Below are 26,123 nucleotides of genomic sequence, written 5' to 3' on the forward strand. Positions count from 1 at the left end.
CAGGCTGGATGTGGCTGTGAGCAACCTCCTGTAGTGTGAGGTGTCCCTGCCCATGGCAGGGGGTTGGAACTGGCTGATCCTTGAGGTCCCTTCCAACCCTGACAATTCTCTGATTCTAACTTCTGCCTTCAGACCAACGTGTGATTCAGTTCCGCTGTTACTTTGCTGCCTCCTCGGAGAGCACAAAATCAAACATAACACTTTAAAAGTTTCCCTGGATTTTTGTTGTTGTTGCTGTTGGTTGGTTTTGGTGGTGGTGCTGTGGTTTTTTTTGTCTAGAGAAAGTTCCTTCTTTCATTTTTCAAGTGGAGAATTTCACTGCATGCTTAACCAACTTGAGTGAAGCATCGATCATATTGGACAGGCAATCTGAAGATATGAGACAGTCAACCCCCCTCCCCCCCCCCCCCAAATAAAACCCAAATCCCCCAAACCAACCCCAAATTACTTCTGAAAATACTGCCAACGATTTCATGAGATATATATATATATTTTTAATATTAAAAGTAAATTGTAAATGTGTCTTTATAAACAATATGCATAAAATATATCTGCTATACTAAGCTCTCTTTCTCTCTCTCTCTCTCTCTCTTTAAATGCTGTTTCACAGTAATTTCTTAGGTATGCAAAGTTTTCCCTCAAAAGAAATAGTGCAATCTGAAGAACATACATTGTGTCAGAGCTACTGTGGCCACTAATACAAGTCCTTGTAGATCTCTTGTAGGAGTGGATGCAGGCTCATGTCTGTCTCCGTTTTCTTTATGACTTGCAAGAGCTGCACGTGCTCTGTGACAATCTGTCTGAGGTCCGTCATTTTCTGCAGCAACTTTGCAAACAGCTGGGAGGATTCCGGGTGGTTCAGCTTGAGCTGGAGCTCCAAAGCTTGCAACAGGTTGTCTTGGATATCTTCAATGGGCTTCACATTTAGCAAACCCGGGCGATCTGGGAGGAGAAAGAAAGGCGAGTTGTAAGGTTGTGGAGAGTACGGAAATACCAATCGGTGGCACACAGGGAATTGTTTCGGTGAGAAAAGACTTCTAAGGTCATTGAGTCCCACCATCAAACTAAAGACTACCATGGCCATTAGACCATGTCCACAGGTTTCTTGAACACCCTGGGATGGTGATGACTTCACCCCCCCCCCCCAGGCAGCCTGTTCCAACCCCTGACCACTCTTGCAGGAAAGAAATTTTCCCCAATATCCAACCTAGACCTCCCCTGGCACAGCTTGAGGCAATTTCCCCTTGTTCTATCAGCTGATACTAGGGAGAAGAGACCAACCCCCACCTCACTGCAACCTGCTTTCAGGGAGTTGTGTAGAGCAATGAGGTCTCCCCTCAGCCTCCTCTTCTCCAGATTCCCCACTTCCCTCAGCTGCTCCTCCCCAGCCCTGTTCTCCAGACCCTTCCCCAGCTTGGTTGCCCTTCTCTGGACCTGCTCCAGCGCCCTCAATGTCCTTCTTGTAGTGAGGGGCCTAAAACTGAACCCAGTCTTTAAGGTGTGGCCTCACCAGTGCGGAAAATTCTTTAAAGGTCCCATAGTATATTGCTGACAATTGGCACATCCTGAGAATTGTTTGACCACTCCTTAATGAATTTGTTGGGAAGATTTTACTAGAATGTTCTCAGTGTTGGATCTAGTTTCAGAACCAATTCAAACATTTGTGTGGTGCAGATACAGAGAGAGGTTTGTACAATACTACAGGGTGTGCCCCATGAAAACTGGGAGTAAACAGGGAGTGTTTATAGAGAAGAAGAGGGAGATCCATTAGGGGAATAAGCTGCATGTATTGGATAATTCACACATGGAAAATCTACTCAGGTAGAACTGCTCGTGGTTTGTCCCATTAAAAATGTTCCCTTCTAGGCTGGATGCTGAACTATCAAAATTACAGAAGCTGTACATTTAACTCCTGCAGCCATCCTACCCTGGGTTTGGTTCCACTCCACACTCAAGTTCCAGCTGCTATTAAGTCTCACAATAGCTTTTGGCATCGGCTCATCAGCTTGGCCACAAAAGCTTATGGCAGTGAGGGCTGACACATGTGGCTCATGCAGAAAATGCCTTTTCTGGGCTCATGCCAGCAGAGAGTTCTTCTCTGTATGGAGGAGTCCAGGCTGAATCTCTACCACCAAAGGCAGCACTGCCACAGCTGCAACAGCCCAGGATTAGCTTTGGCATATCTTGGTCCTCAGCAAGAAGCAAACCCTTCCTTTCTTTTCCACTGCTACCTTTCATATTAATGGCTCCTCTGTTGTTTCTGGCTGCCCCCAGATACTTCCTTTAGCAGTTGCAGTTACCATTTAACACAATTTGTCACGTTTGTTTCCTAACTTGAGCTAATGAATTATTTGATTCTACAGCCATGAAAGTTAATAAAATTGCTTAACACTGTTCAATCCTCACATGTGGCAAGGGCCATCAATAATCTGGTACTGCTGAACTGTTGTATACTGGGGGACACATCCTGATTAGCAGAACAGGCCATGAGAAAACACTCAATAATTTAAATAACATCTGCTGTGTAGCTATGAAATCACTTCCATGGGTTGATCAATAGGAAGCAGTGCCTACAGCCAGCCTTCAATTACTTCCCCAAGGCACCATTTCCATTTCAGCAAGGAGAAGTCCTCCATCTATGATTCTATGATCTGTATTAAAAATACAAAGAATGGGCTGCCCCATCCCTGGAGGTTTTTAAGGCCAGGCTGGATGTAGCTCTGAGCAATCTGATCTAGTGTGAAGTGTCCCTGCCCATGGCAGAGTGGGGTTGGAACTGGATGATCCTTGAGGTCCCTTCCAATCCTAACAATTCTATGATTTATTCCTGTGATCTTGGTAACCTTTCTGTGCAACCACTTCTAACCCAGCTTGGCTTGTGCTTGAAAACAGGCTGAGAGAAGACAAGGCTCTTTGTAAATACACTGAGGTTTTGCTTCAAGCAGGAAAATATTGCAGTGTAAACTAAAAGGCCAAGCTGGCTGAAAACCAAGTGAGTGTACTCAAACCCATGATCATGTGTTGGACTCTTGATTAGAAGAAGGTAACTCTCCAAGAGGTGAGGTCTAGGCAGAGGTGTTCAGAACTAGAAATAAGGGTAGGTTGCAATGCTGATTTGGGGGTGTTGGTTGATGGCTGGCTGAATATGAGCTTGTGATGTGTTCAGGTGGCCAAGAATCACAGAATCAACAGGGTTGGAAAAGATCTCAAAGATCATCAAGTCCAACCTGTCAACCAACACCTCATGACTACTAGACCATGGCACCAAGTGCCACGTCCAATCCCCTATTGAACACCTCCAGGGACGGTGGCTCCACCACGTCCCTGGGCATGGTATCCTGGCTTGCATCAGGAGGAGTACTGTGGCCAGCAGATCTAGGGAGGTGATTGCCCCCCTCTACTCGACATTAGTGAGGCCACACCTCAAATACTGGGTTCAGTTTTGGGTACCTCACTCCACAAAGGACATTGAGGTGCTGGAGCATGTCCAGAGAAGTACAACAAAGCTGATGAAGGGGCTGAAGAACAGGGCTGGTGAGGAGAGCCTAAACAAACTGGGGTGGTTTAGTTTGGAGAAGAGGAGGCTGAGGGGGGACCTCACTGCTCTCTACAACTCCTAAAGTTGATCTCTTCTCAGATGTAGCGAGTGACAAGGCAAGAGGAAGCAGCATCAAGTGGTGCCAAGGGAGGTTCAGGTTGGGTATCAAAATAAATTTCTTCACAGAAAGGGTTATCAATAATGGGCAGAGGCTACCTAGGGAGGTGGTGGAGTCACCATTCCTAGAGGTATTTAAAAATTGTGTGGATGTGCTGCTGAGGGATGTGTTTTAGTGCTAGTAGCTCAGCAGTAGTGGTGGGATTGTGAGGCAGCAGTGAGCAGCTGGGCTTGATGATCTCAAAGGTCTCTTCCAACATCAACAGCTCTATGATTCCGGGCATCTGAGGGTTTATGAAGTGGCTGCTCTCAGTGGTAGGTGACTGGACTCAGTGACCCATTTGCTCCCTCTTTCCATTTGGTGTTTCATGCTATCAAGCTGTGCTTGCCTTCCAGAGCCCACTTCTTTACCCCACTCAGCTGATAAAGCATAAAACATGCTCCAGAAAGCCTGTAAGCAAATATCTGCAAGCAGAAAATCATCTCCAAGCAAACATCTTTATTCATTTCCTCTGGCAGTATTATCTGCTAATCTCTAAGATAAATATCAGATACTCATTTTCAGGTGACCAAAATGCAACCCATGTGCTTCAAAATCCTGTTGCTTGCTTTCTGTCTTTCAGAGACTTCCCAAATTTCACTACTTCCAAGCTGGTTCTAATTTTGTCTTTGGGCTGTGCTAGCTTTCAGTGTTACTTCTGTGCTGCAGCTGACCTCTGAACTAGCTGGGGATGACTCAGTGTGCGGGGAGATGGAGAAAAAAAAGTCCACCAAGACTGTGGCCTTGATTTCCTCTGAGATTAATCTCCAGTTGCCCCCTGCTTCTTTGATGGTGGGAATTGTTGGGGTGTGAGTTGCTTGGAAGTGAAACCCAGCTCCAGTGTTGTGCTGCCCAGAAGGAGATCGGTACCGAGCCTAGAGCTTCCCGAGGAGCCCCTCAAATTCGGGCGCCCGAGGCCAGTGGAAGTTCAGCGCAACTCAAGCACCTAAAATCCTGAAGCTCCTTTTGAAAGACCCGAGCCTGATGGTTTGATAAGGACCCAGGGGAGCTGGAGTCAGAAAAGATGACTCTGACAAAAGGCCTAGGAGATCATCAGATGTTATTTTTAAATAAGCCAATTCAAGAGAAAGGAAAATTCCCACTGAAGGCAAGAGGGATTTTTCATGAATGAGAACTTCAGGACACGGACATTATTTCTTTTGGGTGTTGACAGTTTGCTAAATTTTCTCAGTAACAATTTCTAACAGAGGGAAAAAAAAAACAACAAACAAACCCAAAGCAGCTGATTCTGTTCCAAGAAACTTATCTAAATCAGAAAAAAAAGAAGGAGCAAAGAAGGGAAAGAAGAAAGCTTTAAGGTATTGCGGTACAGATCAAACTGTCCGTGATGATCTTAAATAAACACATGCTCCAGACTCACTGGCTTGCTGTACCAAAAAAGGTATATTTCATGCTGTAAGGAGCTCCAGAGAGATGTGGCTTGCAGAAGAAAACACGAAGGAAATAATTAAGTAATGACTAAGGTCTCAAGTGAGCCTGGAGAGAGAAAAAAAAACCCAAGTAGAGAATAGGACGAAACAGAAATGAGAGCGAAGTAGAAGTGAGGCTTCGCTTTGGAGAGACTAAGTGAGGCAGAATTGCTGTTTGAAATCCCATGGGGAAAACTGCAAAGGGAACTAATTGATGAGGGGAGTGAGGATTAAAAGGAATGGTTGATGCAGGACATGCTTAAGAGCATGCTCTCTCAGGACATGCTCCTAGCCTGGAGAAGAGGAGGCTCAGGGGTGACCTTATTGCTCTCTACAACTACCTGAAGGGAGGTTGTACCCAGGTGGGGGTTGGTCTCTTCTCTCGGGCAACCAGCACCAGAACAAGAAGACACAGTCTCAAGCTGTGGCAGGGGAGGTTTAGGCTGGATGTTAGGAAGAAGTTCTTCACAGAAAGAGAAGGGAGGGTAGGAGTCACCCAGGGAGGTGGTGGAGTCCCCATCACTGGAGGTGTTTAAGAAGAGACTGGATGGGATGCTTGGCGCCATGGTTTAGTTGATTAGGTAGTGTTGGATGATAGCTTGGACTCAATGATCTCAAAGGTCTTTTCCAACCTTGTTAATTCTATTCTATGTGGTATTTATCCTGCCTTTTATCCAATCTGTGCCAAGAGAATTCCACCTTGCTCTTTTTATTAATACTTTCCTCTATTTGGGTTTTCTTTGGGTGTTCATTCATTGCCATGAGGCTGCTTCATTTGGGTGGAAAATTCTGCAGGAAGCTGTTCTAAGTAAGAAAAATGTTCACAGTGACCAGGAAAGGTGAACAACCCTTTAGTTTTGTCACAGAATCCTAGCATGGTGGGGGTTGGAAGGCATCTCTGGAGATCAACTAGCCAAATCCCCCTGCAAAGCAGGGTCACCCACAACAGCTTGCCCAGGATCACAATGGCCAGGCAGGTTTAGAATCTTTCCACAGAAGGAGACTCCACAACCTCTCTGGGCAGCCTGCTCCAGGCCTCCAGCACCCTCACACCAAAGAAGTTTCTTCTCCTGTTCAGATGGAACCTCCTGAGGTCCAGTTTGTGTTCATTGCCCCTTGTCCTGTCACTGGACACTGCTGAAGAGAGTCTGGATGCATCCTCTTGCCCCCCACCCTTTAGCTCCTTCTGAGCACTGATCAGATCCCCTCTGGGGCTGCTCTTCTCCAGGCTCAACAGCCCCAGGGCTCTCAGCCTTTCCTCCTCACAGAGATCTCCAGGCCCTTCAGCATCTTTGTAGCTTCTGCTGGACTCTCTCCAGTACTGCCCTGTCTCTTTAGCAGCCTAGAGTCTGACTTTGTGTAAATTGATATTCAATGCTGTCTCACAGAAACATTTGTTGTTGTTGCTCTTTCTTTACTTCCAGATTTGGATGCTTCTTTCACGCTAGAAATAATCACAATATTTTTTTTTGCCTTTCCCACACACACAAAATTGCCATCTGCATGCCTTCACCTTTGCCTGCATATTTTAATATACACTCCAAAGTCTTTCTGTGGTAAAAGCAGGCAAAGCTAGGGCTGACTGAACAAGTGTGCTGCTCCTTTTGCTGAGGCAGACGTGACTCAGCAGTTTGAGGTTTTCCTTCTGAGAGTGTCACGTGTGCCACAGTCACCAGGCTTTGGGTTCAAAGCTCACAGTCATCAACTGCAGCTCTTGGTTTGATGACAAACCATTTGTTTGTCCCAGCAGGTTTGCTAAAGCAGGATTTGGAAGTACTTCTTGGTACTATTCAGAGGCATCACTTCAAATTCCCCTGATCTGTTTGTTTACCATAGTGTTTGAACAAGCAGTCAGCGAGCCAGGGCTCAATATTTGCTGTGAGGAACACAGAAACCAGAAAAAACACAAGTGGATGGAGCAACATGTCTGTATTCTAATACTGGCTTGACTGTGTGTTCACTAACAGAGTGTGGGGCTTTACAGGCAGAGTCCACTACAATTCCCAGACACCACTGTATCCTGAACGCTGCAGAAGATGATACACAAAAGCTGAAGGCCATCCATGATCAATAAATGTGCTACAAAATTACTTCTTGAGCCTATTTTTGATTTGACAGCAACCTGCTTGAGTGAGTTTGCTCTGCTTAGAAATGTGGGTTGTCTTTATGAAGGCTGGACTCTCAACTGCTCTGCCCAAGCACATCTCTGCTCTTATGATAGACTTCAGTTTCAACTCAGTGAAACTGTGTTCAGTTTTGGGCTCCCCAGTTCGAGAGAGACAGGGAACTACAGAGGCGAGTCCAGAGGAAGCTACAAAGATACTGAGGGGTCTGGAGATCTCTGTGAGAAGGAAAGACTGAGAGTCCTGGGTTGTTTAGCCCCAGGAGAAGAGCAGCCCCAGAGGGGATCTGAGCAATACTCAGCAAGAGCTTAAGGGTGGAGGGCAAGAGAATGGGGCCAGACTCTTTTCAGTGGTGGCCAGAGACAGAACAAGGGGCAATGGACACAAACTGGACCCCAGGAGGTTCCATCTGAACAGGAGGAGAAACTTACTTTGGTGTCAGGGTGCTGGGGCCCTGGAGCAGACTGCCCAGAGAGGTTGTGGAGTCTCCTTCTGTGGAGAGATTCCAAACCTGCCTGGCCATTGTGCTCCTGGGCAAGCTGCTGTGAGTTCTCTGCTTTAGCAGGGTGGGTTTGACTATATGCCCTCCAGAGATGCCTTCTAAGTCCTACCATGCTGGGGTTCCTACTACTACTTTAAAAGATACTTCCAGTTCTTCACCATGTATACCACAGCACTCCCTCCTGCCTGAAGGTATGGCTCAGTGGCACAGAGGAATACCACAGGCAGGAAGAATATTTCCTTAGGAAAAAAATTTATAACATTCCCAGAGCACATTCATCAAAGTTACCTTCAGACTGTTTCAGTCAGACAGTTTGGCATTGCTGTGAATGGCAGAAAGCATTTGTTCTGTGAAAACAAGGCAGTACCCTGCTACTCACACACACAGCCTCCCTGTTTCAGCAGCACTACATTCAGAGTACCAGGATTTGTTTGCCATTTACTGTGGTGTTTGGAAGCACAAACCAGCAGCAAATGGAAATCTTCTGCTTTGTCATCATGAGTTCAGCTTTGTAATGTTTGGAATCCTTGAGACACAGAGGGAGGCTGCACTGAGCAGCTCAGAAACAGTGAGGGGACGGAGAAGTGGAAGTGGGAGTACTCTCATTTTGTTGCTGTTACAGTGACTGATCACTGTGAAATGAGCATTTGGCTTTTTCACATGTAATGCAAAAGCAACTGCTCCAATAGCCAAAGGCTGATTTGTGGCAATTTCCAAACACTTCAGAATCAGAAGCTTTCTGCATGTAATATTCCAGCTGGAATGACTTTCTCTTCCCCTTCTGCCTTCTGTTCAGAGCTGCATGGGAGGCAGGCCCCGTGGAGCCAGCAGAGCTAATGGAGTTTCACTAAGGACTGACTGATTGATTCACTTAGATTTCTTCTTTTTTCTTTTTAGAATTAGACTTTTAAAAGGGCTTGTAGTGATAGGATGAAAAGGAATGGATTTAAGATGGAAGAGGGGAGCTTTAGACGGGAGATTAGGAAGAAATTCTTTACAGTGGGGGTGGAGAGGCACTGGAATAGGTTGTGAATGCTCCCTCCCTGGAGGTGTTCAAGGCCAGCGCGGATGATGCCTTTGAGCAACCTGATCAAGTGGGAGGTGTCCCTGCCCATGGTAGGGAGCTGGAAGTAGATGATCTTTAAGGTCTCTTCCAAACCAAGCCATTCTATGGTTCAGTGATCTGGTTCCATGAATTAGAGCCTTTGGGTAGGATCTTTTGTTTCCCAAACTGCTTTTCTCTTAAAGATACTTGCTCAGAAAATGTCTCGCAGTGCCTTAAACATGGCTGAGTCCCTGCAGCTGGTGAGGTGGTACAAATGGGGTTTGAAATCCTGGTTCAATACTCACATAATGCTCATAGAAACTAAGCTTTGTAAGAACATAGCTCATGTGGAAACAAGAGCATCTAATGTTATACCGAGTACAGAATTAACCAGGTTGGAAAAGACCTTTGAGATCATCAAGTCCAACCTATCACCCAGCACCATCTAATCAACTAAACACAAGAGAAAAGTTTATGCCAACTGTAAAGAAAAGAATAGAATAGAATAGAATAGAATAGAATAGAATAGAATAGACCAGGTTGGAAGAGACCTTCAAGATCATCACGTCCAACCTATCATCCAACACCACCAAATCAACTAAACCATGCAACCACACACCCTATCAAGTCTCCTCCTAAACACCTCCAGTGATGGTGACTCCACCACCTCCCCAGGCAGCCCATTCCAATGGGCAATCACTCTCTCTGTGTAGAACTTCTTCCTAACCTCCAGGCTAAACCTCCCCTGGTGCAGCTTGAGACTGTGTCCCCTTGTTCTGGTGCTGGTTGCCTGGGAGAAGAGACCAACCCCCACCTGGGTACAGCCTCCCTTAAGGTAGTTGTAGACAGCAATGAGGTCTCCCCTGAGCCTCCTCCTCTTCAGGCTATGCAACCCCAGCTCCCTCAGCCTCTCCTCCCAGGGCTGTGCTCCAGACCCCTCACCAACTTTGTTGCCCTTCTCCGGACACCTCCCAGCAAGTCAACCTCCTTCCTAAACTGAGGGGCCCAGAACTGGATACAGGACTCAAGGTGTGGCCTAATCAGTGCAGTGTACAGGGGCACAATGACTTCCCTGCTCCTGCTGGCCACACTGTTCCTGATGCAGGCCAGGATGCCATTGGCCCTCCTGGCCACCTGGGCACACTGCAGGCTCATGTTCAGCCTACCCCCAGGTCCCTCTCTGCCTGGCTGCTCTCCAGCCACTCTGACCCCAGCCTGTAGCTCTGCATGGGGTTGCTGTGGCCAATGTGCAGCACCTGGCACTTGGATGTGTTCAGTCTCATGCCCTTGGACTCTGCCCATCTGTCCAGCCTGTCGAGGTCCCTCTGCAGAGCCTCTCTACCCTCCAGCAGATCAACTCCTGCCCCCAGCTTGGTGTCGTCAGCAAATTTACTGATGATGAACTCAATGCCCTGAGCAAGAGGATTCCAGTTCCACACCATGTAAGATATTCTAGTCCCACAGAGTGGATGCAGTTGGGTATATGTCACACCTGACTATAAATTCCATGGTAAAAGCCATTCACTGGTTGGCAGCAAAGTTTAATTGTTTTCACTTGGTTTATACAAATAACTATTATGCCTTTTTTTTAAAGGGGAAAAAAAAAGAAGCTATTCTGAATAAAGATTAAAGGATTTTTATAGGAAGGACTGATTCATCACAGAATCACAGCAACATTCAGGTTGGGAAAGACCCTTGGGATCACCAAGTCCAACCAATAACCCTATTCTACAAGGTTCACCCCTAAACCATATCCCCAAGCACCACATCCAAAAAGACCTTTAAACACATCTGGGGTGCACTTGGCAACGTTAGCTTCATGGTTGGACCAGATAACCTTAAAGGTCTCATCCATCCTAAATGGTTCCAAGATTCTGGGATATTCATATGGATTGTATATTTACAGGGATTTCCTTCAGGGTTATTTCACAGTATCACAGAATCACCAAGCTTGGAAGAGACCTCAAAGATCATTGAGTCCAACCTGTCGCCACAGACCTCATGACTAAACCACGGCACTAAGTGCCACATCCAATCCCTTCTTGAGAGCTAACTGCTAAAATTTGGTAGTTCTTTATAGATCTCTGATTATAAACTCTTCTCCAAAAAAAGTCTTGTTGATAAATCTGTTTTGACATTGTCAATTCCCCCTCCTCCCCGGCCCCCCCCCCCCCACCCCCATGGTTTATTGTCCTCCTGAGATCTAAACTGTAAGATTAGTTACCTCATACCTATTTCCCCTGATGTAAGCCAAACACTGCTGAAGCATAGCAGGCTGCACAGGTCCCTTTTTTCAATTAGGAGTGGATTTGGAGAGGCCTGGTTCTCATCTGTCAAACTTCATTAGTCTGGAAAATGCAAACTATTGGCATGTTTTGTGCAGCGCCCTAAAAGCTTCACATAATTGCTCCTATCCCGCCATAAGCCAACCCAAAATACACCAGTAACGTATTTTCCCTTCCTGAATTCATTTGGAGTCCTCAGGGATCATTGTGTTCAAAGGTTGGCACAAGAAAATGTCTGCTGGGGACTGCTGGGGACTGAACTTGTTTGAAGGGGATTTAGTTAGGCTAATAAAGCCTATTGTGATACCACGCTCGTGCTGAATGAAGCACAGCGTCAGGGGTAGATGGATGTGGTGAGGGGGCTGGAGGGAAAGTCGTATGAGGAAAGGCTGAGGGAGCTGGGGTTGTTCAGCCTGGAGAAGAGGAGGCTTAGAGGGAACCTTATCACTCTCTACAACTACTTAAAAGGAAGTTGTAGTCAGGTGGGGGTCCGGCTCTTCTCCCAGGCAATGAGCAACAGGACGAGAGGGCATGATTGGAAGCTGCACCAGGGAGGTTTAGGTTAGATATTAGGAAGCACTTCCTCACAGAAAGGCTGATTAGCCACCAGAATGGACTGCCCAGGGAGGTGGTGGAGTTGCCATCACTGCAGATCTTTAAGAAAAGATGGGATGTGGCACTTGGTGGCATGGTTTAGCTGATGTAGGGGCCTTAGGTCATAGGCTAGACTTGATGATCTCAGAGGTCTTTTCCATCCCAAATGATTCTGTGACTCTGTGCTTTTAAGCGAAGCTATGCCTCACACCACAGATGCACTCTCACAGCCTGTTTGCTTTTCACACAATAGCATGTGGTTGTTGGGGTTGATTACTTCAAAATAATTTAATAACAGAATACTCCACATTGCTCTGTAGAGGATCTGAATTCAGAGCATTCAGCACATTCTTCCTGTGGATAGCTGCAGTGCCATTTGAAGCCAAAATACACACCAAGCAGTAGGGCAAGATTCTCTTTGTGCAACACCACTAACTTGATAATGCTGGCCAGAGTAAAGACCTTCAGTGTGACCTGACATGGCAATCTGATAGCTCACATTGGTGGTGGAAGGGTTTCTAAGTGAACTAAAGCTGGGTAGCAGTCACTAATTCACAATTTACAATACCTACCTCACCTCAGAAGCAATTAGAGCATACTGACTGCCCTTAAAAAGCTGAAAATTCAGAGTCTTTTTTTTAAAGGCAGTGTTAAATGCTTGTTGGCTGATACCTGGGCTTTCAGCTTTAGGCTTTGCTCAAAGCATTAATGCACAAAGATTAACACTAACAGGGCAGCTTAGTAAATCCAAACAGAGCTGACACACAAGGCAAGTTTTCCTCAGGCATTAGGAGACCACAGTTTTCCTGAGAAAGGCATTCTTCCCTTCCCCTCCTTTTCAAGGCAGACAAAACCTTGCACGTGTGAAAACCCAACAACAGCTATAGAAAACCTCCCCACACCCATCCTGAAAAACAAAGGCCATGTAGGTTGTGAAGGGGTTCTGGAGTCACAGCTCTTTGGGTACAATTAGCCAGCCACACAATCTAATTGCAGGCTTCAAAATGCCTCCTCCAGAACCTTAACTTTCAGAAATTCCTGCCAGTGCAATTCCACCCTTCCTGTTTTCAGCCAGATAGTCCTGATTTTGTTTTCTCATGAAAAAGAGCTGCTGATTCAGCAGCATTTCCAGCTCTGTCATTGGTAGCAGGTCACTTACATTTTCAGTTTCTGCTTGAAACTGAAAAAAAAAAATATATATATATAATAATTGGGCAAACAACATCAAGAATGCTGAAAATTGGTAAAAGTGATCCTATAGGTAAGTGAACTCGCTTCTATTTTGTAGTGCTGAGCACTTTTCCTGTTCAGACAGGAATGATGAAAAGTGTCCATTCTATTATATGAAATGTAGAATCCCAGAATAGAATCACAGAATTGTTTTGGTTGGTAAAGACCTTTAAGATCACCAAAAGCAACCACTCTTTAATTCTGCCAAGGCTGGAATGGGTTGCCCAGGGTGGAGTCACCATCACTGGAGGTGTTTAGGAAGAGACTGGATGGGGGGGTGCTTGGCGCCATGGTTTAGTTGACTAGATGGTGTTGGGAGATAGGTTGGACTTGATGATCTCAAAGGTCTCTTCCAACCTGGTTAATTCTATCCTATCCTATCCTATCCTATCCTATCCTATCCTATCCTATCCTATCCTATCCTATCCTACCCTACCCTACCCTATCCTATCCTATCTTACTCTACTCTACTCTACTCTACTCTACTCTACTCTACTCTACTCTACTCTACTCTGCTCTATTCTGTTCTAAACCACATCCCTGAGCACCTCATCTTTGTCTTTTAAACACCTCCAGGGATGGAGATTCAACTCCCTTCCTGAGGAGCCTCTTGCAGTGTTTGAGAATCCTTTCAGTGAATCATAGAATTGTCAGGGTTGGATGGGACCTCAAGGATCGTCCAATTGCTAACCCCCTGCCATGGGCAGGGACACCTCACACTACAGCAGGTTGCTCAGAGCCACATCCAGCCTGGCTGCAAAAACCTCCAGGGATGAGAATTCTACCACCTCCCTGGGCAACCTGTGCCAGTGTCTCACCACCCTCACGGGGAAGAACTTCTTCCTAACATCCAACCTGAATCTCCCCACTTGTAGTTTTGCTCCACTGCCCCTAGTCCTATCTCTCCCTGACATCCTAAAAATAATATATTAAATAAGGCAGCACTTACCTCCACTTAATATAATGACAGCTATAAATATTGCCAGGTCACTGTCATCTAATTCCAGTGCATTGAACTTCACAGCAAACTCAAACTTGGGTTCCATAAAGTCACAAAAAGGTTTCCTCAGGCTCTTCAGAAACTCCCGTGTCATGAATCCTTGTCCGTCAGATATAAGAACTCCATCTTTATTCATCAGAGAAGCCAGCAGAGTATATATGATCTCATGGACCCCGTATTTCAGGAGAGTTACTTGATCATTCAGGTCAAGATTCACAAAGCCTGGAATGTTCTTGGCAAATTCTGTTATCTCCTGCACTGCCTCCACTGAGCGAAACTGGCATCGCTGGAAAATGCGGATTGCCACCTCCTTGTTCTCCTCCTGCAGTGGGGACACGTGCTTGCACTTGATCTGATCTTCTCCCATCATTAAAGAGTTCATGTCATAAATAACAAAAGGCTAAAAAAAGAGAAAGGAGAAGACAATTGACTTTCAAATGTCCTTTCTAGGAGCGTTTGAATCCCGAGAAACAGAAGCAGCACACAGAGATGCAACTCGGCGGGGACATTTATGAGGAACACATCAAAGGCAGTTGACCCCAAAGGATTAGACCTTCATAAACCTGCTAAGATAAATATCCTCACAATGTTAAAATGGTTTACAGAAGGGACAAGTAGCTCTGAAGGACTTCTCACATCCTATGAATCCTCCATTCTAAAACTCTGGCCGAGCCACGGAATGTGATCTAAAAATATCCATGATTTTTGCCCTCTTTTGTTGCTTGTTTGTTTGGGGTTTGTTTTAGACTGGTTCTGTAACAGCAGAATTCCAAGTTTGGAATGCTGCTTAATGAAAGATTATAATGTTGCTCCTTTTACCTTAATTTTAAGGGCTTGTTTAAACCAGAATCTAATGAGTGTTCAGTGACCTGTTGGCACATCGGATGATATAACTCTTGTTTTGATTACAGTCCCACTTTGATTACTCCACATACTGTCACGTTCCTTTCAAGTCCTATTCTCCCAGAAAAGACTGCAATTAATGTCAACATTATTGGATTTTTCTGCTAAATTTAACCTTTTGCTGATATTTCCTTCAAAAATAACCAAGTCAGGATCTATTTCAACTCAAATAACCTGCCTATGGGAAAGGGGGAAAAAAAAACCCCAAGCCACAAATATGATGACAGGAATGGCAGCAGCACAATGCAGAACACAAGAATGAGCCTGACTGTGAAATAAACTCAACTGGAATAAATCAATTTTGAAAGGTGATTAGAAAAAAAGTAGTGCCAGGAAAACATTTCTTGGAATCTGGAAACAATTTGTTTCAGAATAGGCAGGCAGGGATCCTGGTATTAAAGCAGCATTTAAGTGAGGGTTTCTTGAATTTACCTGATGAAATTTTGGCTATAAGGATTTGGGAGAACTTAGTGAGTAGAATCTTATGTCTTATCCCTATTACAAGAGGGATCTGGAGGTGCTGGAAGGTGTCCAGAGAAGGGCCACGAGGATGAGCAGAGGGCTGGAACATCTTTCTTATGAGGACAGACTGAAAGAGTTGAGGCTGTTCAGTCTGGAGAAGAGAAGGCTCTGAGGTGACCTAATTGTGGCCTTCCAGTATCTGAAGGGAGCCTACAAGAAGGCTGGGGAGGGACTTCTCAGGTAGTGATAGGACTAGGGGGAATGGAATGAAGCTGGAGGTAGGGAGATTCAGGCTGGATGTGAGGAGGAAGTTCTTCCCCATGAGAGTGGTGAAGCCCTGGAATGAGAGTGGTGAAGGAAGTTCTTCCCCATGAGAGTGGTGAAGCCCTGGAATGGGTTGTCCAGGGAGGTGGTTGGGGTGCTGTCCCTGGAGGTGTTTAAGCCCAGGCTGGATGAGGCTCTGGCCAGCCTGCTCTAGTGTGGGGTGTCCCTGCCCATGGCAGGGGGGTTGGAACTGGATGATCCTTGTGACTGATACTATGATACTATGTCAAATGAGCACTTTGTATCCCAGAAGAGGAGATAGTTGTTGGAGTTTTGACACACTCCACTTAGCATATCCAATAATTTCCAGTTAGAGCAGATAACACAGCAATTGAAAAAGGACATGTCATTTAATCCAGGCTCACAGTTTGATGTTCCAGAGCACAAAGTGCCCTGGAGTTCAAGTAACATAGAAACTGTAGCCATCACCTCAAGGGTGGTGATTCTTCCCCTCTACTCTGCTCTGGTGAGACCCCACCTGGAGCACTGTGTCCAGTTCTGGAGCCTCTATTACAGGAAGGATCTGGAGGTGCTGGAACACGAGGATGATCAGAGGGCTGGAGCTCCACTCCTATGGAGATAGACTGAGAGAGTTTGGGCTATTCAGTCTGGAGTGGAGATGGTTCTGAGGAGACCTTCTTGTGGCCTTCCAGTATCTGAAGGGGGCTACAAGAAAGCTGGGGAGGGACTTTTGAGGGTGTCAGGGAGTGAAAGGACTGCCAAGAATGGGAAAAAAAATAGAAGTGGGTAGATTCATATTGGATGTTAGGAAGAAGTTGTTCCCCACGAGGGTGGTGAGACACTGGCATAGGTTGCCCAGGGAGGTGTTGGAAGCCTCATCCCTGGAGGCTTTTAAGGCCAGGCTGGATGTGGCTGTGAGCAACCTGCTGTAGTGTGAGGTGTCCCTGCCCATGCCAGGGGGCTTGGAACTGGCTGATCCTTGAGGTCCCTTCCAACCCTGACAAATATGATTCTATGATTATTTAAGGAAAAACACCCAGCACCAAAACAACCAACGAACAACAACAATTAAAAAAACCCCCAAACTGAACCACAACCCCAAAAATCTACCGAGAAACCCACAGACTTAAAAATTGACCTCATAGTGGCAATGTTTTTGCTGCTTAAATACCTTTGTGCTTCTACTTAAAATGAAAGAAATGATTAGCAACTGGAAACAATAACACAATAAAGGAATGATGTCTTAAGAGATCCTTCTGATTCAATGGCACTTGTAACACTAAATATATCACAGTGATTCGCTTCAGAAACTGTCTCTATCATTATTTTTTTTTGGTGACCAAATGCAGTTATCTGATTCAGGAAAGCCCAATGAAATGCAGGAAGTCATCAGGGCACCATGAGAATAAATATCACAGTTAGGGTACGAAGAAGAGGATTTTGGGGGGTGCAGCTGACACTGACAACGTGCTGTGATGATATGGCATGGCAACAGCTGCTTGAATAACACAGCAACCCATTCCTGACAGCTAGATGGTCATCTTAAACAGATAGTGTGGAAGATAACCTTTGGTGAAGGAGAAGGAAAATGGGAAGAGTGGATCAGAGAATACAAAAAGGTTAAGATGACCTTCAAATTCTTGTACTGGTTTCAACTATTTTATTAGGTGAACTTGGCGTTTTTTCAAATGATGTTTACTTATCCTATCTGAAAACATTTCCTGTGTTTCAGACACAGCTTGAAATATGGAACTGCCAACAACAAAGTTGCCTTCCCCCCTCCCCCACTTTTCTTTTGTTAAACGAAAAAAAGAAGAAGAAAAAAAAGGAAGATGTGTTGTCAATATTTTAGTTGAAGAAAGGAAGGGAGGAAAGAAGAAAGGAAGGGAGGAAAGAAGAGAGGGAGGGAGGAAGAGAAAGAAAGGAAGGGAGGAAGAGAGAGAAAGGAAGGGAGGAAGAGAAAGAAAGGAAGGGAGGAAGAGAAAGAAAGGAAGGGAGGAAGAAAAAGAAAGGAAGGGAGGAAAGAAGAAAGGAAGGGAGGAAAGAAGAAAGGAAGGGAGGAATGAAGAAAGGAAGGGAGGAAAGAGGAAAGGAAGGGAAGAATGGAGAAAGGAAGGGAGGAAAGGAGAAAGGAAGGGAGGAAGAGAAAGAAAGAGAAGGAAAATAAAAGAGAAAGAAAGAGAAAGAAAGCGAAAAAGAGAAAGGAAGAGAAAGGAAGAGAAAGGAAGGGAAAGGAAGAGAAAGGAAGAGAAAGGAAGAGCAGAAAAGAGAAAGAAAGAAAGGAAGAGAAAGAAAGGAAGAGAAACAGAGAAACAAAGAGAAAGAAAGAAAGAGAAAAAAAGAGAAAAGAAAGAGAGAGAAACAGAAAGAAAGAGAGAAAGAGAAAGAGAGAAAGAGAAAGAAAGAAAGAGAAAGAAGGAAAGAAAGAGAAAGAAACCCCAACAAAAACAACGGAGGGAACTAACTGATTTGTCTGTCGTCTTTCCTGTCAAGATTGCCCTCGCCTTGGCTTTGGTCAGAGGGAAGGACTTTATGTATGAGTCATACAAATGCTTGGCGAGCGCTCGCAGATCAGCAGATTCGGGGTTTAACTGGTCGATGTCGCTGGAAATCTCTGCCAAGAGCTTCTCCTTCTCCGCTTGTGGCATTCGCCCAAACCTGATGGCTGAAGAAGATGACAAGCAATTACTACAGCTACAGTTGCACCTAGAAGAAGTGACTTTGAGTGGCTCGTTATGTCACCTTTTGTTAGGAGATCTTGAAGTGCTGACTAGAAGAGTGTTTAGGCAAGCCAGCAAAAGATGGTTTCCTCCAGTAACATAGGCAAACCAGCTGAAGTGCTTGAAAGAAATGTAAACAAACAAATCCCAGAGAGAAAAATCTGTGTGCCCCAACGGCTGGATTACAGATCTTGCTTAGAAATGCAAACCTGTTGTCAGCTCACCTGACAGAGTTGGTGAAACCCACTCCAAGCTAAATAAAATGTAAAGAATCTTGAAGATATTAAAATGCTTAGGGGAGGAACCACCTTTTGGTCTCCTGTTGTTCTGGGCACATTACCATATGGATCTCAGCTTCTTCATTTGTTTGGAAACAAAATACCTACGTGCCCTGCAGGAATAAATTCCTAAATAGTTCAACAGAATTTAATGTACCAAGTGCTAGAAAATGATACCAGAGGAATAAAGGAATGAGAAAGAAGGTTGTGTTGGGAATAAAAAAGCCAGAAAAGGTTGAGTTCTTTGCGATGACTCTATGGAAGAACAGGAAATAGTTCTGCCTAGTTGGATCATAGAATTATAGAATCAATAAGGTTGGAAAAGACCTCAGAGATCATCAAGTCCAACCTGTCACCCAACACCTCATGACTAACAAAGCCACGGTTCCAAGTGCCACATCCAATCCCTTCTTGAATGCCTCCAGGGATGGTAACACCACCACCTCCCTGGGCAGCACATTCCAATGGCTAACAACTCTCTCTGAAGAACTTTCTCCTCACCTCCAGCCTAAACCTCCCCTGGCACAGCTTGAGACTGTGTCCTCTTGTTCTGGTGGTGGTTGTCTGGGAGAAGAGACCAACTCCCAGCTGGCTACAACCTCCCTTCAGGTAGTTGTAGACAGCAAGAAGGTCTCCCCTGAGCCTCCTCTTCTTCAGGCATTGATCTCCCATATGCTCAGTACCAGGCTGTGAAACGGCTTTTATACCTATGTACTCACTATCCAAGACACCAGGGAGACCTTAGAGCAGCCTTCCAGTACCTGAAGGGAGCCTACAAGAAAGCTGTGGAGGGTCTTTTTACAAGGGCTTGTAGTCATGAGGGGGGATGGCTTTGGGCCAGAAGAGGGGAGATTGAGACTGGAGAGTAGGAAGAAATTATTTCCAGTGAGGGTGGTGAGGCACTGGAACAGGTTGCCCAGGGAAGTTTTGGATGTCCCTTCCCTGGAGGTGTTGAAGGCCAGGTTGGACAAGGCCTTGAGTAACCTTGAAGGTGTCCTTGCCTGTGGCAGGGGGTTTGGAGCTAGATGACATTTAAGGTCCCTTCCAACCTAAACCATTCAACAAATCTCTGGTAACACAGGTTGCCCAGGGAAGTTGTGGATGGCCTCTCTCTGTTCAAGGCCAGAAGGATGAGGCTTTAAGCAAGCTGGTGTAGTGGAAGTTGTCCCTGTCCCATAGCAGGGGCGATTGGAACTAGCTGACCTTTAAGGTCCCTTCCAACCCAAACCATTCTATGATTCTATGATTCATATGGAGATTGACTGGGAACTTGTTTCAAATGAGCCATCAAGATCAAGGCTGATTTCTCATGGGGTATTTCAGTAAGCAGAACTGATCTTGTAATGAAAGCAAACCAGAATGAAAGAACATCCAAACAAAAACCTGATGGAAGGTGTGAAGGTTTGTTATTTTGGTCTCAGGAGGAAACAGAAATACTACAAATGTTTTCCCTGGATGAAGTAAAAGGGCTGTTAAAGTCATACCTATGAACTATTATCCTAGGGGTGTGTGTTTTGGAAACGACCAGCCACTCTCTTTTTATGAGTTTGCTTGCAGCATGCTGACAGACAAAAACAACACTTTAGCTCAAGAGGAAATGACTGTGCCAGAAAACATCATAACCCTGGTTTGTCACCTATTCTATTTATTGATCAGTTCTCTCATTTCATGGCTGTAGAAGCAAGGTGGTTTAATTTTACCACTGTGCTACATTCCTCCTTCAGCAAACTCACTCTCTGAATGGTGCTTGCTTGGGTATTCTTAGAGTAACATGTCAGAATAGAAAGCATCCTGAAAGGAAATTCCTTTAGATACTCACAAGCTCATGGACTACATTGGGTTGGAAGGGACCCTTGGAAGTCATCTTGTCCAACCCCCCTGCAGTCAGTGGGGACACCTCCAACCGGATCAGGCTGCCCAAGGCCATAGCAAGTCTCATCTTAAATGTCTCCAGGGATGGTGCTTCCAACACATCCCTGGGCAACCTGCTTTTCAGCACCTTCACTGCGAGGAATTTCCTCTAATGTCCAACCTTAGGTTAGGAGGAAGTTTTACACAGAGAGAGTGATTGCCCACTGGAATGGGCTGCCAGAGGAGGTGGTGGGGTCGCCGTCGCTGGGGGTGTTCAGGGCGAGGCTTGACAGGATGCTTGGTGCCATGGTTTAGTTGATTGGGTGGTGTTGGATGATAGGTTGGACATGATGATCTCGAAGGTCTCTTCCAACCTGGTCTATTCTATTCTATTCTATTCTATTCTATTCTATTCTATTCTATTCTATTCTATTCTATTCTATTCTATTCTATTCTATATCTCCCCTGCTTCAGTTTCAAACTATTACCTTCTGTCCTACCACCACAAGCCCTTCTAAACAATGCCTCCCCAGCCTTCCTGTAGGTATTGAAATGCAGCTCTGAGGTCTTCCCAGAGCTGGACTTTTTCAATAAAAAAGAAGAGAATCAAACTGTTGGCAGCATAATAAAGTTAAAACATTGTTACATGCACATTGTAAGAAGTTGTTGCAGGGGCATATAACCAAACAGGGGGTCAAGAAAGTGTTTAAAATAATAATATAGCTACTATAAAATCTTAAAGGTTAATTAGAAGTCCCTGTGGAGCAGTGCAGCTAGACATTTCTTAAATTCATATTTTCATTAAGAGCTGTTATGTTCTTCACCACATTTGGTTTTCAGGTTCACAGGAATTGTGTTTGATTAATCTGTCCCCTTCTCAAGTGTGCATTCAGCAGCAGCTTCATCAGTGGAAAAAAATAACCATCACAGAATAGAACCATAGAATCCACCACCTTGCTGGGGCAGCCTGTTCCAGTGTTTCAACATCCTCACTGGAAAGAATTTCTTCCTAGTCTCCAGTCCAAATCTCCTCTCTTCCAGAAGCACTGCTACCAAATGTGACACAGAATTATAAGGAAGCCTTAGAATACCAAGCTTCCTTTGAAAGAAAATGAGCAGGTGTGTTGTTAGATGGTAAACTGGGCTACAGGCATTTATTCCGGTTCTTGAATGCTTGCATGCTGCATTCAGAACTGAGCTAGCTGGAAGAAAGGAAGCTGACTCCTAGCATAGAGAGCTATGACATCCATGTCAAACCAGGCCAAACTCCCTGTTGTTATCTCAGACTGCACTAAGTGATTAGCTAATCAGAGCTGTATGGGGGGGTTGGTGGGAGGTTATCTCTTGCTGGCATGAAGCGCCCATCCTTGGTTGAACAACCCATGGATGCATGGTTGCCAGCCCTTAGCTCACACCTCTGGCTCTCACTAATATTAACAGAGTCTGCAGGTAGCAGATAGGACTAAAATGTCTTCTACACAGATGAATTAACTTCACTAAGAAAGGAAATGAGATCTTATTGTGACCAGCAGGACCAGTGTTTTTGCCCCTGTACTTGGCATTGGTGAGCTTGCATCTCAAACCCTGGGTTCAGTTTTGGGTCCCTCACTACAAGAAGGACACGGAGGTGCTGCAGTGTGTTGAGAGAAGAGCAACAGAGATTGCAAAGGATCTGCAGAACAGTTCTGGTGAGGAACAACTGAGGAAGCTGGGGTTGTTTAGTCTGAAGAAGAGAAGGCTGAGGGGAAACATCATTGCTCTCTACAGCTCCCAAGGTTGCAGTGAGTTGGGGCTTGGTCTCTTTTCCTTAGTATCAGGCAATAGACCAAGAGGAAATGGCCTGAAATTGTGCCAGGGGAGGTTTAGGTTGGAGATTTGGAAAAATTTCTTTCCTGCAAGTGTGGTCAGACATTGGAACAGGCTGCCCAGGGAGGTGCTGGAGTCATCTTCCCTGGTGGTAGATGTGGCATTTCTGGACATGGTTTAATGGCCACAGTAGTGTTAGGTTGAAGGTTGGAATCAATCTCAGAGGGATTTTCCAATCTGGTCTTGTAGAAGATATCCCTTGCCCATAGCAGGGGGTAGGAACTAGATGTTCTTCAAGGTCCTTTCCAACACAAAATCGTGCTTTGATTCTATGAAATCCTCTGCTTTGTGGTACATCAGAATACAGTCTGAGCAACTAAGGGTTAAGAGCAGAAGAGCTCTGTGGCTAGAGAAGGAAAGGAAAACAATATTTGAAGCATGAGAACACTACTGTCTTTTTTAACCTTCACCCAAGTGGTATGTAGCATTTATATGTGAAAAAATGTGGCTGTAGCTGCTAAGTGTCTCCCTGCATCCCCTGGTTTTGTAAGTGCCTGTTTGTGTATCTGTGCAAGGGCAGCCATGGATTGGAACCTTCAGGCACAAAGAATCCACATTCTGATTCCAACAGTTTAAGTTTCAGTACTCAAATGGGCAAACTTTAACCGGTAGATGTAATATAGAAACGTGTCTCAGTGCCACTGACTGTTGCTCTTCTCTGCATGCTCCTTCATCCTCTGCCCTGGCAGTGGCTGAGCAGGAAGACATGGCAGGTGAAATGTTAATGTAAAGAATATTTCTTGGGCCCTTTGTGTTACTAAGCCAGAGAGAACAGTCTTGGCTTTCCCCTTCTCGACAGAGCTGCACATGGTTCCCATTGACCTAATTTGGAGCAGTGTTGCTAAGTTATGAGAGAATTTGGCATGCACCTTGAAAAGAATATTAATAAAGCCTCCTGAATTGCTATTAAAATGCCCACAGTAGCATTGCAGAATTAGATTTATTTTTAAGTGTTGCTGCTGCATCCCAGGAACTTGAAAACCATATTTTCTATGAGGGAAATATTTCCCAGAGCAATTTACATTCAGTTCATGTATTAACTTTGCAAACCACAGTTGAATTTTCCTCTTGGGGACTCTGCACTCCTTTCCCTCCCCCCCCCCCCCCCCCCCCCCCCCCCCCCCTTTTTATATTGAAAATAATGAATGTTCTAAAAAAAAAAAATAACAACCACAAAGACATTATTTTCCCAGTCATGTTTGCAATTCTTTACCCTAAAAATTACATAAGTCTCTCTGTTATGACATTTAAATCCTGTTTTCACTCTGCTTTGCCAAAGCAAGGCAGCAGCAAAGAAAAATAAAAATCTTCATTAGGGTCTTTCTGTCCAAATATTTGTGAAGCATTTCCAGAGGAACTGAGACATGAAATTGAAAGTTCAGGAGGGACTTGCTTCTAGGTGCTGGGCAAGACAGGAGCAGCGTGATCTGCTCAGTGCTGTCTGCTCACCTGCTGTGCAGAAGGCAATCACAGAACCACACACCACCGTTGCAATCTAAGATTACAACATATTCAAGATGGAAATGCTGCCAACGGTTCACAGATGGGAAGGGGCATCACCTCTGGATGGTGGAGGGGGCAAGACAGTGCATATTACACAGGAATCACAGCTAGACACACTATATGATGAGAGGCTGAGAGCTGAATGAGCATGCTAAGGAACACTACGCTCCTACTTACCACACATTGCAATCTATGCCCAGATGTGAGTATCCTAGGAAGGAGGACAGGTTGGTTTTAAAACAGTACAAGGTCTGGCCCAGTCATTAAAGTATATTGTGTTCTAGGTTGAGGAGGTGTCAACTAGTGATGCTAACAGCCCATGCATCACATTCAAGGGGTTAATATTCACAAAGTTTCAGCAAACTTCCCTAGTCCATTTTTCATAGTTAAAGTTGAGTTTTCTGCTTACAGGAAAAGGGAGCTACAGCATGGAAAAGAGCCTTGCCAGAAAATAAGACAATGAACTGAAAAATAACAGTAACAGTAGGAGTATGGGGCAGGAAGAGCAAGCAACAGTGTCACGACCAAGAATGATGGAGAGTAAAACCAACTTATATAGTGTGGATTGTACTGATAAGTGCAGATCTCTGCCTGTCTGATTTTGTGTGGCAGTTTTAGGCTGATGCCTAGGAAATTTTCCACAGGTCTTGAGTAGAAAAGTGGTAGAGTGTAAATAAATTGCCATTGGATGCAAAAGAAAAATAATGACAAGGCCTAAATGATCCCATTGGTCTGATGACTAACATAAAATTAGTTGCATAAACTATTTTCCCCTCTTTTTGGCTTCATCACTCTGGCAGATACCAGCTGGTTGCTTCTGCTGGCGTGCTGACCTTGGCTGCCTTTCTTTGTGGTGGCTAAGTACTAACAAGCTACTCTTTGCTTCTCTCCTCTTTCTTTTCCCCTTGTCTAGGGGGTAGAGGGAGAAGCTGTTGGTAACCCCTTGGTTTTGCCCAGGGGAGTTCTTGTGTTGTTTATAAATTGTACATCTATGTAACTATTGTATCTTTGGTACATATTCACTGCATTTCACATTTCTAGATGGTAGTTCTGCTTGTAGATAGAGCTTCATTTGCTTTCCAATTGAGCTGGCCTGGCAATTTTATTTTGTGTGTGTGTGTGTGTGTGTGTAATTTCAACCCACTGCATTTTGATATTGAAAGCAATCTCCAATCGTATGCATCGCCTCCTAACCTCACTCTCTCTGCTACATGTTTCCAAACTGCCCAGTGTCAAGAAACAGAAGGCTCTAGGTGTCCAAGCAGCACACTGAGTGATCAGGTTGGTGTGGTGTTATTTTTCCAGCTGAAGCAGTACTGGTTCAAGATCTGCCCTGGGCACTTACCGTTGTGCGACATCCCCACGGCGAGGCACTTCTGGAACCTGCAGTACTGACATTTGTTTCTGCTCTTCTTGTGGATGCGGCAGTTCAGATCACATCTGTCATAAATTAGCTTTAACCTGATGGTTCTTCGAAAGAAGCCCTGGAGAAACACAAAAGCATGTAAAAGGTGGCATGGAAGGCTAATGGCATCTTGGCTGGAGCACAAGCCCCATGAGGAGAGGCTGAGGGAGCTGGGGTTGCTTAGCCTGGAGAAGAGGAGGCTCAGGGGAGACCTCATTGCTCTCTACAACTACCTGAAGGGAAGTTGTAGCCAGGTGGGGGTTGGTCTCTTCTCCCAGGCAAGCACAGATCTCTGCATTTGCCAAGTGATCATTCAGATGCAAATAATATCAAACCTTACTTCAGCACACAGAAGGTTGTGCCAGCTCACCTTGCAGCCCTCGCACGCGTGCACGCCGTAATGGAAGCCGGAGGCCTTGTCCCCGCACACGCGGCACTCGATAGCCATGAGGGAGTTGGAAGACTCCTCGTGAGGTTTGTTGTACAGCTGAACTTTTTCTGAGAAGTAGGGGGGAGAAGGAGGCTCCATTTTGATTGCACCTGTGTGTAGAGAGAAGGTTTAAATTATAAACTCACAGTACAATTAACTACATAGAAGAGACAGCAAGGAATAACCGCAAGCAATCACAGCAAACGTAGCTGGGCTCATAAGTCTGCTGCTTAACACAAAGCTAGCCTGAAACAGAGGATGTAAGGGGATGTAACCTGCAAAGAGCTGTTTCACTGGCAGCATGTGGGCTCAAAAACCTTGAAGAATCATAGAATCATTAGGGTTGGAAGGGACCTCAAGGATCATCCAGTTCCAACCCCCCTGCCATGGGCAGGGACACCTCACACTTGATCAGATTGCTCAGAGCCACATCCAGCCTGGCCTGGATTCTGAAGGAGAAAGTGCATTAGAGATTCAGTTTTCAGCTCTGTAGTGCCCTTTGTTAAAATGTCCTTC

General features: G+C 45.1%; 1 protein-coding gene across 2 annotated transcripts in view; it reads right to left on the bottom strand.

The window, feature by feature from the left end:
- Nucleotides 1–524: 524 nt before the first annotated feature.
- Nucleotides 525–26,123, bottom strand: part of PPARG (peroxisome proliferator activated receptor gamma) — an 80,718-nt gene continuing 55,119 nt past the window's right edge. For both annotated transcript variants that reach the window (XM_054166600.1, XM_054166609.1), the window contains exons 3-7: nucleotides 25,548–25,717; nucleotides 25,118–25,256; nucleotides 18,020–18,219; nucleotides 13,854–14,304; nucleotides 525–942 (exon numbers count right to left, since the gene is read on the bottom strand). In XM_054166600.1, coding sequence (XP_054022575.1) covers nucleotides 695–942; nucleotides 13,854–14,304; nucleotides 18,020–18,219; nucleotides 25,118–25,256; nucleotides 25,548–25,717 — 1,208 coding nt within the window. In that variant the 3' untranslated portion in view covers nucleotides 525–694. The remainder of the gene's footprint in view (nucleotides 943–13,853; nucleotides 14,305–18,019; nucleotides 18,220–25,117; nucleotides 25,257–25,547; nucleotides 25,718–26,123) is intronic.

Source organism: Dryobates pubescens, chromosome 1 (genome assembly GCF_014839835.1).
Source record: "Dryobates pubescens isolate bDryPub1 chromosome 1, bDryPub1.pri, whole genome shotgun sequence".
NCBI classification, from domain to species: Eukaryota; Metazoa; Chordata; class Aves; order Piciformes; family Picidae; genus Dryobates; species Dryobates pubescens.